A 9,965-nucleotide genomic window follows, 5' to 3' on the forward strand; every position below is an offset into this window, starting at 1 on the left:
ACAAAAATCAAAACAAAAACGAATCAAGAGAGAAAAAAATGAAACATTTTGGATAAACAAGACAATCCCACACGAGAAAACAACGATACAACTTAGAATTACAAGTGTTATCCACCAAGCCTTGTTCATATGTATATCATAAGCACCATTGTAGTGTGTCCCATCCATTTCCATCCACCAAATTCGCAGCCAAAAGGCTCTGATCTTCCATGACAGGGAAATCCAAAGACATGGCTGCATCAACCCAAATGGAATCATCTAAGCTAATACTCATAGACCTCCAAAGCCCACCATTTTCGTCCTCCTCCCCAAACCCCATCCCGCCATTGTTTACCACAGACTTCTCAGGCTCTGCAGCAGAGGAAGGAAGATTGAGCTTGGCGTCAGAGCCATAGAGGCGACGAGCGGCATTGTCATAAGCCATGGCAGCATCATGAGAGGTATCAAAAGTGCCAAGCCAAAGACGAGCCCCACGATTAGGCTCACGAATCTCAGCAACCCATTTGCCCCAAGTTCTTTGACGGACACCTTTGTAAGTGCAGGAAGCGTTTTCAGGCCCTCCTTTGCCCCTCATACAGCCCTTTCTTGAGCTGGGATGGGCAGAAGAGGAGGCCCTTTTGAGCTGCTGCTGCTGCTGCGGCGGCGGTTGCTTGGCTCGTGGATTCAACATGGAAAAGGATAGTGCATGTGGGATTGTTGGAGGGATGTGTTAAAAGAAAATGAATGAATTGGGGGAATTAGAGCGAGAAAGTGGGAAGGGATGAAACGTGGCTGAAACAGGGGATGGGATGATACTTGGCAGGATGAACTGTAGAAATCGTGTCGATAGGAAGAGGGCTCTTCTGGGTTACTGTCTTGCACACACATGGCTTCATTTTCGTCTCTACACGAGCACAACAAAAATTCCAGTTCACCTTAAACTTCACCCTTTTTTTCTTTTCGAATTCCCTTTTTCTTCATTTTATTGGTGTCAGTGTATGTAGTCTTTCATCCCAAATGGATATAATTTGCCTGGTAGAGTCATTTAAACAGGTTTGATCGAGCTAATTTGTGGAGTAATTCGAATCACGAGCTTTCTCTACTCTTGATCTTGATCATGAAGGTAACCTATTCCAAAACTTTTCTTTTAGATTGATTTCTTATCTTTTTGGAATTTGTTCTTTTGGAACATTATTAGATTGAATTTTTAAGAGTTTCGTATCATTTGGAATGAAATCAACTTGATTCGAAGATTTTAACCTTTGTGAACTAGAGGTTTGCATGTCCGATGAAAATTCTTAGATTCAACTAGCTAGGGTTATCGTAAATCGAATGTAGATTGATTTATTTTGCTTAGTTTAGGAAGGAATTTAGAATTGAACAATTGAGAATTTAGGAATATGCTAATGTGGTGTTAACTTAATGATTTAAATAGAAGAACGATCGAGTCTTAAAAGTACAAAAACAATCTCGAGGAAGTTTGATCCTACACCTTTAGCTGATCGTTCATGTTGTTTGTCTAGGTTAAGACAAGTTAGCCGTAATTTCAAGATGTAGTATGCCCATGAGTCAACTTCTTCCAAAAAGTTTATTCATTATTGAGAATGATACGACCACATGATACAAAGATAGAGTTGAGTATACAAATGTGGTGTCTTGTAACACTCAGAGCATTGAAGTGGTATATAAATGAACTGACCCTATATTCGAATGAGAGAGCGGTCCTAAAGAACTCCATGACTAAGACACACTTAAAAGAAATGAAGGTTACTATTTGTATTATAAGTTTCACTTTTTTTTTTTTTTTTCAGTGACTCAATTATAAGAACTCTATGGATAAACGTGTTTCACCTAAAACAATTTTATGTCAAGTGACTTCCTTTGTATTTTCATGAGAAGGACTGGTTAGTGAGGATAGTTTTCACTCTTAAAACGCGAGGAGTAGGTAACGTGACCATATCGTAGGAGATACAGGGGGAAACGTGAAGACCATCAAATGCCACGTTCGGATTCCAAATCTTTGATAGAACGTTTTAGTATTATTTTCACAAGATGCAAAACGTCAATTCATCATCATATCCTCTCTATCAATAAATTCTCCATCTTTTGAACACGTGGGCGAATCTTCAATACCCAATTGTGAGGCTTTGCATCAATGGAGATCGAAGGCATTGAGAAAGTCACTTTCTTTAGAGCTCAATTGAAGTGTGAACTAAATAAATATTAGATTTTTCGTACATCTCACTTGGAAAGCCAAGTGCTTGGAAACTAGAGAGCCACGTCCGGTGGGTTGTGGGTTGGGTGGAGATTAACTACAAAACATTGAATAGACACAGACTATTGAAAGAGATATGAATGAAAATATACTGTCTATATCAAGAAGGTGTACTACGAAGAACCATTAGGTACCAAATTCAAATTCCAAATTATTTCAATAAATTATCGATATTTAATCGTAAAATATGAAATTAAACTAAACTTATATTTTAATCTTAATCATCACGGGATATTTTCTTCTTAAATGTTCTTTAAAATCACGTTTTAGAAATACCAAAGCAAATTGTAAACAATTAACAAACAGGTCAAAATCATTCTCGAAAAATCCAAAAAATCCAAACAAAATCATTCAAGTTCGACGATTTTCGTGAGTTAATTGCCTGTCAATTGCCGATTGGTTTGGACCATTGTTCATCGAAGATCGAATAACCAATCCTCTGGTTATTTGATAGCAGCCATCTACGGCGGCCGTGTACCGACTCGCCGGCGATTATCCATCACCGCCACGCTTTTATCTCGGCAAAGAATGGCCAATCTCAGCTTCCATTTTGTGATTACCTTTCTCTTTCTTCTTCGCCATTTTTCTGCTACTTCGGATATTTCGGAGCTCTTTGAAATCTGGTGCACAGAACATGGAAAATCGTATTCCTCCGCGGAAGAAAAGCTTTACAGACTCGGTGTTTTTGCCGATAACTATGAATTTGTTACTCATCACAATAATCAGGGAAATTCTTCTTATACTCTTTCTCTCAATGCTTATGCCGATATTACTCACCATGAGTTCAAGGCCGCTCGCTTAGGTCTTTCCTCTGCTTTGCGGAGCTCGCGGCCGGTTTCGCCGCAAGAACCCTATCTTCATCGGGATGTTCCTGAATCGTTAGATTGGAGGAAGAAAGGGGCTGTGACTGCTGTTAAGGATCAAGGAAGTTGTGGTATGTTTAATTTCTGTTTTCGATTGTTTTGTTTGGTGAAGATCTTGAATCTGATTGAACTACTCTGTTCCGTGATTTTGAATTTGATTGAAACCCCAGGACACTAGGGTTAGTTTTGACGATCGATGCATTATTAGTGGAAATTTCTATAAATGGCTTCATGAACATGGGGTTATCTCTTACAAATCCAAACAAAGAAATCATTATAAGTGGAAATTGTGCTTCTGTTTCTTGAAACCAAACATTATTGCTTGGCCATATGAGTTTAAGCATTTGTTCTTCAGTCTATTTTAAGATTCTGTATGTAGAATTGCAGAAATCTAGTTCATGTTTGAGCTTAACTTCAGATATTGTCCTTTTTGTGCTTCTTCTCCTCTCCTAAGGAGAGGTTCCACGCCCTTATAAAGAATGTTTGGTTCTCCTCCCCAATTGATGTAGAATCTCACAGTCCACCTCCCTTTGGGGCCCAGCGTCCTTGCTGACACTCGTTCCCTTCTCCAATCGATGTGGGACCTCCCAATCCATCCTCTTCGAGACCCAACGTCCTTGCTGGCACATCGCTCCTAGCCCACCACTAGCCGATATTGTTTTCTTTAGGCTTCCCCTCAAGGTTTTTAAAACGCGTATGCTAGGGAGAGGTTACCAACCCTTATAATGAATATTTCGTTCTCCTCGGGATCTCAAACAAAATATAAAGAAAAGTGTTGAAAATGTATTAAATTATGAACTATACTCTAGCTGAGTTTTGGATCTAGTGATGATTTTGTCACATAACCTGATATTGATCATCAAGGTAGTTAAGTTGTATCATCATCTCTTCATGATAAGCTTTGAATTATGTGGAAGCTTTGCTCATCTAAATGGGAAAGAACCAATATCTTTTGTTTTCACTTTTCAGGTGCTTGCTGGTCTTTCTCAGCAACAGGAGCTATTGAAGGGATCAACCAAATTAGAACAGGGTCTCTTATCAGTGTTTCTGAACAGGAATTAATTGATTGTGACAGATCGTATAATTCTGGCTGTGGAGGAGGACTGATGGATTATGCATACCAATTTGTTATAAAAAACCACGGGATCGACACCGAAGATGATTATCCTTTTCAGGGTCGTGATGGATCGTGTCATAAGGACAAGGTAATATAATTCATCTCTTCCTCACATCTTCCAAATACGTTCACAATATTAGTAAATCACTTTTTATGGACTCATTTTGAATGATTCATGAGCTCACCGTAAGCAAATATTGTTCTCTTTGAGTTTTCCCTTTCGGGCTTCATCTCAAGGTTTTTAAAACGTGTCTACTAGGGAGAGTTTTCCACTCCCTTATAAAGAATGCTTCGTTCTTCGTTCTCCTCACAATCCACCCCCTTCTGGGCGCAGTATTCTCGCTGGCATTCATTCCCTTTCTCCAATCAATGTGGGACCCCCAATCCACCCCTTCAGGGTCTAGCGTCCTTACTGGCACACTGCCTCGTGTCCACCCACTTCGAGGTGCAACCTCCTCGATGTGAGACTCCCCAATCCACCTCCCTTCGGTGCCCAGTGTCGTTGCTGACACACTGCCTCGTGTCCACCCCCTTCGGGGCTCAGCCTTTTGCTAGCACATCACTCAGTGTCTAGCTCTGTTACCATTTATAACGGCTCAAGCCCACCGCTAGCAAATATTGTTTTCATTGGGCTTTCCCTTTCGGGGTTCCTTTCAAGGTTTTTAAAACGCGTCTACTAGGGAGAGGTTTCCATGCCCTTATAAAAAATGTTCCGTTTTTCTCCCCGATGTAGGATCTCACATAGAAGATGGATTCCTTACGCATAGAAAAAGATTGCTTGCGCTGAAATGCATTTTGTGTCTATTGAGCTTGCAGCTAAATAGGAAGGTCGTTACCATTGATGGCTATTCCGATGTTCCTCCAAACAATGAGGAAAAATTACTGCAAGCAGTAGCAATTCAACCTGTGAGTGTTGGTATCTGTGGCAGTGAGAGAGCTTTTCAATTATATTCAAAGGTTGGTTCTATTCTCCACTAATGTTCGAAAATTCCATCATACGTGAAATTATGACTAAAATCAAGAATGGTACTTGTTTCTGTTAGGGAATTTTCTCTGGTCCATGTTCAACTTCCTTGGATCATGCTGTGTTGATTGTAGGATATGGATCAGAAAATGGTGTTGATTATTGGATCGTGAAGAACTCGTGGGGTAAACGTTGGGGAATGGATGGTTATATTCACATGCAGCGCAACAGCGGAAATTCTGAAGGCGTTTGCGGAATCAACATGCTTGCTTCATATCCAACTAAAACGAGTCCCAACCCACCTCCCTCCCCTCCGCCAGGTCCAACAAAATGCAGTTTTCTTACTAGCTGTGCTGCTGGGGAGACCTGTTGTTGTGCGAAGGAATTTTTTGGCCTTTGCTTGTCTTGGAAATGCTGTGGACTGAGCTCTGCTGTCTGTTGCAAGGACGGTCGTCATTGTTGCCCCTTTGATTATCCCATTTGTGATACTCAGAGGAACCTATGCCTCAAGGTTTGTTCCTTTTCCCACTTCTTATGATTTTTTGTTTGAGATGAAAATATCATTTTAGTGTTGGAAGTAGCTTGTCTGTGTGTTGTTTTCTTCCTTCAAACAAGTTTAGTCATCTGGAAATGGATCTGTTTTCATAAGCATATGTTAGAGAGAAAAAGAAGAGAAGGAACATGCTATAACTCGTCTCTTGTTGTGAGATCTTACATCGGTTGGAGAAAGGAACGAAGCATTCTTTATAAGAGTGTGGAAACATCTCCCTAGCAAATGCATTTTAAAAACCTTAAGGGGAAGGCTGGAAGGGAAAGTCGGAAAAGGATAATATCTGCTAACGGTGGGTTTGGGCTGTTACAGATGGTATCAGAGCCCAGTGAGGATGTTGGGCCCCGAAAAGGGATGAATTGTGAGATCCCACGTCGATTGGAGAAGGGAATGAGTGCCTGCGAGAACGTTAGGCCCCGAAGAGGGGTGGATTGTGAGATCCTACGTCGGTTGGAGAGGGGAACGAGGCATTCTTTATAAGAGTGTGGAAACCTCTCCCCTGTAGATGCGTTTTAAAAACCTTGAGGCAAAGCCCAAAGAGGACAATGTTTGCGAACGGTGGGCTTGGGTTGTTATAGATAGTATCAGAGCACACCAGGCAATGACCAACGAGGACATTGAGCCCCGAAAGGGGGTGGATTGTGAGATCCTACATCGATTGGAGAGAGGAATGAGTGCCAGTGAGGACGTTGGGCTCCGAAGGGGGGTGGATTGTGAGATCCCCACATCGATTGGAGAGGGGAACGAAACATTTTTTATAAGGGTGTGGAAACCTCTCCCTAGCAGAGCAGACGCATTTTAAAACCTTGAGGGAAGCCCGGAAGTGAAAACCCAAAATGGACAATATCTGCTAGCAGTGGGTTTTGACCGTTTCAGTTACCGTCTTTTCTTGTACCTGATAGACAATTGTCACACTCTGTCTCTATCTAATAGTTAGTAACCATACCAAACACTCACCTGTTTACAGCTGCATAGCGACACAACTTCTAACAAAAGAACATTTTCCAAGAATGCATCAAAAAAATCAGTTGAAACATGTTCAAGTCATATGTTTGAAGTGTTTCTTTGTCTATGTTCTCTCTGTTTCCATATTCTGGGCTAACAGAAACATCATCTTGGCAGAGAACGATGAACGGTACAAGAACAGAAGCACTCGAGAATCGGAGTCCTTCGGGAACATCCGGTTCGTGGAGCTCTTCCTAAGGTTTGAATTCTATGAAATGGCTCCATCTGTAGAATGAATAAACGCTGCCATTCTAGTTACCACTGTATTCTACTAGCTTTTAGCTACATTTGAAGTCTAAAAAGGAGGTTCAGTCATTAGCTTTCTGCTATGGTCCTAGAGCTTCCATGGATTAGCTTTGGAGAGTTCTTACCTCGGCCGAGCTCGGAGTTTTATCGGGTTCTGGCTCGTCACTGTTCTTAGGTTTCTGATCAGACTGCTGCATTTCAAGTTCTTAAAGTTGCATCTTACTCGATGCATAGATTTGTTCTTGAATATTATGGATTGGTTTGGATTTGAATGTTTGTGATTAGTTGTAAGAGAAATTTGGTTCATATATTGCTGCCTCATATGCTCCACCATAGTTTTTTTTATGCTTTTCTGTTCCCTAAATCTTTAGGACGGAGTTAGCGATGACTTCCGGTTCTTATTTTGCTTTACAATACCTTGCCATATTCGATGAAAGTAGTATATACGGCTTGGAGGGAGATCTTTCAAATCTTTCGAGATCCACCCTACAATATAGGTTCAGAAGTCAAAATAAATTATTTTAGCTCTTGTAATTAAAAATTATTCTCGGTTTATGTTTTTTATTAAAATAACATTTCATTAAAGTTTAAATTTAGGATATTTAAAAATAAAGAAAATAGGACGGAGGCAAAGTCGACCACGATGACAAAGTTCACGGGTAATTTTTTTGTTCCTCTACTTCCTTGCCAATTCATAACGAGACGATTCATGCAAGATGGGTCATACCAGAGAAACAAACATTTCTAGTTTGAACCACCGTTTACGAGTATCTTAAAAAATAGTAATTCAATCAAATAGATAAGAACGTGTTTTATCCTATCTAAATTAAACGTGCGACTATCAAAAAAATTTAACGAATAACTTTTTTTTTTTTTTTTTTTTTTTTTTTTTTGTATTTTCATATTTTAGATATACTATCGAATATATATTATATTTACTTTCTAAAAAGAGAAATATAAACTTTAAATACTAACTCTATTTTAAAAATAAATAAATAAATATCAATCAAATATGCTCTGAAATATTTCAAACCATATGAATGAATTTAGAATTAATTTAATTTTTTTCAAGATAATTAAAATAATTAACCATAGATTAAAATCTAATTCTTTTATTATTATTTTTTTAAATTCATTGTATATATATTTGTATTTATTTATTTTTTAATTCGACGAAATTTAAAATTTTGAGATCGAGAATAAATGTATTGACCGTTGAATTATATTGTACGGCAAATTTGAGGCATTTTAAAAATAACAATGAATTATAATGAATTATTTATTTATTTATTTTTATTCTTTTTATCCGTTCCCATTCAGAATAACGACATTTTTATGGATAAATGCATTCACATTTTTGGCATAGGCGCTCGCGTCATGAACCACTGAGATTATCTCGTAATAAAACTCAAATATGAGGGTAATTTGGTAAATTGATACGAACGACATCTAGGGCCATTTCTCTCTCTATATAAACCCCCTTGCTCCTTTCGTCTTCATCCATCGCTTCGTTTTCAAATACAGTGAGACCTTTGCAGGATACACACTCGTTTTTCTTTGAAGCAATGGCTGTTGAAGGTCAAGTGATTCCACTTCGCGATGCTAAAGAATTCGATGTGATAATCGATAAAGAGAAGGAATCTGGCAAACTGGTATGATTTTTTATTTCTTTTCCTCTCCATTTCTGCTTTCCAATTTCTGATTTCCTGATGTTCTTGTCGTTTCAAACGATTTTTGTTGGATTTGTGTTGTTATTGTTGGATATTGTTCATGATTTGGAGGAAATCGTGATTGATTCGTTAGGATTTGTGATATTGACTTGTATTTGTGTCTAGGTTTCTTTTGTTTAATCTAATTTATTGAGTCCTGGCTAGCTATGTTTGATTGCCTCGGATTTTATGATTTCTAATCTTCAATTCTTCTGTGTTACTCGCTTCGTGTCATTGAATTTGATGATTCCATCCTCCTTTGACAGTAGTAGTACTTCACTGGATTAAATATAGTATCACCTCTATAGTTTTGGGGGTTCTTTTTGTTTCTGATGTATATAAAATCTTCTTTGATAGATTGTGATCGATTTTACTGCTTCCTGGTGCCCGCCATGCCGTATCATTGCTCCAGTATTCGCAGAGTTGGCTAAGGCGCACGTCAATGTCACTTTCTTGAAAGTGGACGTCGATAATGTCAAGGTAAAGCAATTTGAGCCTTTTCAACTCTTCCAAACTTTTTATATTGTTGATGCAGTGGAATTGAACTGTTCTGTTTCTTTGCAGGAAATTGCTGAGAGGTTCGAGGTGAATGCGATGCCGACCTTTGTTTTCCTGAAAGGAGGAAAAGAAGTTCACAGGATTGTTGGTGCCGACAAGGTGGAGCTAGGGGTTAAAGTACTGGAGTTAAGCGCTGCACCTGCTACTTCTGCTGCTTAGATGGTCAGCTTTGATGACCATTTTCCCTCTTAATATTATCATTATGTTGTAATAACGATTCTGGTTTTGGGGTTTGTTGTTCTTGTGGATTCCATGACAGTATCTCTCTGTGATGCTAAGAATGTTTGTAAACGATATATGTAGAATAAGATTTAATGTTTCATAATGTATCTCTGCTCATCAAGCTTTTGAATTCAGTGATCGTTGCCTCAATGTTCACAGATTACTTAAGAACAGCTTACTTTTTCACCTTTTTTCTCTCATGTTTAGAAATGTCTTGATTCTGAAAAGGGTTTTAAGTTTTATGATTGGTTGAATTTGTCAACTTTGTCAATTTTGTTCTTGGCTCTCCAATGTTGTTCTTTATGCTTACTTAGGTTGGGTAAGGATTTTGGGGCCCTATGTTCATATGGGAATGAGAATAAAGTTCACAAAATGGGGTATTGGAATAGGATATTCCTAAGCATCTTTGTGTTACCCCTGCTATATCCATGACCATACATCTTGGCTTTTCCCTATTCGTTTCTTCAATTATTTATA

At 38.7% G+C, this 9,965-nt stretch overlaps 3 protein-coding genes across 3 annotated transcripts; 2 read left to right on the plus strand and 1 right to left on the minus strand.

Annotated features, from left to right (window-relative positions):
* Positions 1-6: 6 nt before the first annotated feature.
* On the minus strand, positions 7-998 carry LOC111454192 (dehydration-responsive element-binding protein 2D-like). The gene has a single exon (XM_023095559.1). The coding sequence runs from the start codon at positions 668-670 to the stop codon at positions 137-139; it is 534 nt and encodes a 177-aa protein (XP_022951327.1). The 5' UTR covers positions 671-998; the 3' UTR covers positions 7-136.
* A 1,542-nt stretch (positions 999-2,540) lies between these two features.
* On the plus strand, positions 2,541-7,320 carry LOC111454188 (zingipain-2). The gene is made up of 5 exons (XM_023095553.1): positions 2,541-3,188; positions 4,087-4,322; positions 5,051-5,191; positions 5,278-5,709; positions 6,871-7,320. The coding sequence occupies exons 1-5, from the start codon at positions 2,783-2,785 to the stop codon at positions 6,949-6,951; spliced, it is 1,296 nt and encodes a 431-aa protein (XP_022951321.1). The 5' UTR covers positions 2,541-2,782; the 3' UTR covers positions 6,952-7,320.
* A 1,158-nt stretch (positions 7,321-8,478) lies between these two features.
* On the plus strand, positions 8,479-9,674 carry LOC111454194 (thioredoxin H1-like). The gene is made up of 3 exons (XM_023095561.1): positions 8,479-8,651; positions 9,066-9,188; positions 9,273-9,674. The coding sequence occupies exons 1-3, from the start codon at positions 8,565-8,567 to the stop codon at positions 9,423-9,425; spliced, it is 363 nt and encodes a 120-aa protein (XP_022951329.1). The 5' UTR covers positions 8,479-8,564; the 3' UTR covers positions 9,426-9,674.
* Positions 9,675-9,965: the final 291 nt, after the last annotated feature.

This window comes from Cucurbita moschata, unplaced genomic scaffold, assembly GCF_002738365.1.
Source record: "Cucurbita moschata cultivar Rifu unplaced genomic scaffold, Cmos_1.0 Cmo_Scf00016, whole genome shotgun sequence".
NCBI classification, from domain to species: domain Eukaryota; kingdom Viridiplantae; phylum Streptophyta; class Magnoliopsida; order Cucurbitales; family Cucurbitaceae; genus Cucurbita; species Cucurbita moschata.